The sequence below is a fragment of the Plectropomus leopardus genome, unplaced genomic scaffold (genome assembly GCF_008729295.1).
Source record: "Plectropomus leopardus isolate mb unplaced genomic scaffold, YSFRI_Pleo_2.0 unplaced_scaffold29486, whole genome shotgun sequence".
Taxonomy (NCBI): Eukaryota; Metazoa; Chordata; class Actinopteri; order Perciformes; family Serranidae; genus Plectropomus; species Plectropomus leopardus.
Window position 1 is genome coordinate 2304 of NW_024632141.1, and position 2777 is coordinate 5080.

At 39.7% G+C, this 2777-nt stretch overlaps 1 protein-coding gene across 1 annotated transcript; it reads right to left on the reverse strand.

Annotated features, from left to right (window-relative positions):
* Positions 1–436: 436 nt before the first annotated feature.
* Positions 437–2774, reverse strand: LOC121938436 (E3 ubiquitin-protein ligase TRIM35-like; the record flags this gene model as incomplete). The annotated part of the gene is made up of 6 exons (XM_042481681.1): positions 437–943; positions 1140–1258; positions 1801–1823; positions 1930–2160; positions 2241–2336; positions 2463–2774. Coding segments are annotated over 6 exons (1284 nt in total), but the record flags the coding sequence as incomplete, so codon positions are not given.
* Between the last annotated feature and the right edge of the window lie 3 nt (positions 2775–2777).

A 2777-nucleotide genomic window follows, 5' to 3' on the forward strand; every position in this document is an offset into this window, starting at 1 on the left:
TATGGCTGTAATTAAGTGTTTGGTCGAGAGACTTACTCGATATATAATTCACTGGATTTGGATAATGTGGACCTTTGTGAATGTATGAGAACCGGTTCTTGTTGGAGTATTATCAATCTGTTGATTATGATCGGTCCAGTTATTAAGTAACTTCCATACAGTTTGGGTACTCATAAGAGCAAGATTAAAATAAGATGAATACGTCCCTAGAATCAACCTCCAGATGTTCTGGATCCTACATTTCCAATAATGCAAATCAACAGCCTCTTTTTTTTGGCCCTCACTGCCACCTACATGCCTCCCAACCCTCCACCCTGAAGCTGATAACGCAGGTTGTTAAATTTTAAGTTGAAATTCCAAGCCGAGGTAACCCCAATGATTATCACTTTTTTTTTTTTTCTTTAGAAATTTCTTCCAGAACCACTGAAAACATTACACATCTATTGTTTAATCCTCACTGACAGTACTGCTGGGAGGATTTTCGCATTCCAACTAAAATACGGAAAGACTGTTTCTGTGAAAGTATATTTGATGGTGTGTACAGGTCTTTTCCTGTCAATGTCAAAAAATGACAGTATTCCTTGGTCATAATCAAGCTGCACTCTGACCTTTTGGGGAAATGAACCCCTAAAGTCCATTCTCTCATAATCCTCTTGAATATGTTCTAACAGTATGTCAGTCCCGTGTGTCATGATGCCCCAGAACCCTTTATTATGTGTTTTTTTGGATTTAGCAGCCACACCAACAGCAAATAAATCCCCCAACTCCACATCCCAGCTGTGTTTCCCAGAGCTAAAGCTTTCAGAGCCGAGAACGTCTGAGACTGGATGCCTTTCTGGATTTTTAGGAAGCGGCTGAATCTTGTTGCACTGTGTCAAACGAGTCATTTGTTCTGATATAATTGATAGTGTGCCACCAGTGTTTGGGTCCAGAGTTACAGGAGCTTCAGAGACAAAAAAAAGAAACAAAAAAGAAAATTTGTCAAGATGTTTATTATAGTCAAAGTAAAGGTTTTACTGAGGGTACTGCATTTTATTCATAGAATAACCTGGTGTTAATTTGATGATGCAGTTATTCAGTCAGCTGAACATTGCAGATTAAAATGTAAAAATGTAGCAAGGCAGAAACACTTTGCTTACTGTATTGGATTATGTCCTTCATCTTCCTCCAGACTGTGAACTGCAGGTTGCCCAGGTGTTTGGCCTCGTCGATCAGGGCCCCTGATGGAGTCTCTGGATCTGGCAGGCTGCACTGGGATCTGAAGGAATATTAGGCAACCACAGATTACCAGTCAAATATTTTAAAGCACTGGTCACATTTTTGTTGGATTCAAAGCAGCAAAGCTACAGTTGGTTACTTTTCAGAAAATAACTTTTTGTCATATTTGCTGAAACTCTCACTATATTCTGAAAAAAGCACAAGACATAAAAAAAAATCATGTCCCTCCTCCTCTTCCAACTGCTTTTTATTGCATCAACTAGAATCAATCTGTAGCACACAGAAAACAACCAATAATGTCCAACTAGGCAGCGCTGATAAATATGATTCAAGATTCTGTTACAGCCTCGCCTTTTTCTCACCTCAAATATTTTCAGAAATATATTTTATCACACTGGTCAGCTTTAAAATGAGAAAGTTTGAGACCTGGCCACCATGCTGAAAACAGCATGAGTCAAAACAGAGCCCTGCCCACGTGCTGGATTTTTCAAATAATAGTTTAATTTTTTTTGTAAAACTCAAACTACCATCAGACTGACTATCGTTCAGCTGTGCTTCAATAGTGTACAGAAAACAACTTACCGCTTCATTGTGGATTTCACATTCTGTTCAAAAAAGAGAAAACAGGATAAAAAAATCATTAAGTCATTATTCTTAAAACAATCATTATTACAATCACATTATTAATTACCACAGATAATCACAGAGTACCAGCATAAATGAGATGTCTTCAGCCTTCAGCTCCCTCTCTATGGTTTTGATTTTGTCTGTGAGCAAGGAGATCTCTGCAGTCAGATTAATAATCCTGATGTTCATTGCTTCACTCTTGATTGCTGCCTCTTTCCTCACTGCATCAATTCTTGCAGCCTCCTCTGCTCGCAGGAACTTGTAAAGCTTCTGAAACTCCTCTGTGATCGTCTTCTCAGTCTGCTGAGCCTGGAGCTGAGGAGAAACATCTTTCTAATAAAAGTAGACAACACATGTTGCTTTCAGCCTCTATAACCACTTTGTGGGCGACTTACCTTGATGTAGTCGGCCATTTGATCATGGATGAGTTTTTGTGCTTTAAATGATCCCAGTTTGGTTTTTAAATGCAGGATCTTAAGCTTGAGTTCAGCCTACAAATAAAAGTGCATATGTAAAATACACAGTGAATTACTTACACGGCACATATGCCTGCTATGTGCAATATGAAGAAGTACCAAACCCAAAAACAGTTGCTGAATTAAACTACAAATTCTTACCTTACGGGCCTCTGCTGCTTCATCAATAGGGACACAGTTGTGTTTCTTGTGTTTTTGTGAATCCCTACAAATCACACAGATGAGCTGTTGATCATCCTGACAGAAGAGCTTCAGTCCCTCACTGTGCAGACTGCAGATCTGCTTCGATCCTGAGTTAGCTCTCTGACTCTTCTCTTTTCTCAAAGCGTCAGACAGGTTTCTCAGTGCCAGATTACGTGGAGGCTGAGCCATCGGAAACATTTCCTTGCAGACCGGACATGTCTGGAGTCTGCTCTGTCTCCACCACTCCTGAAGACAGTCCTTACAGAAGCTGTG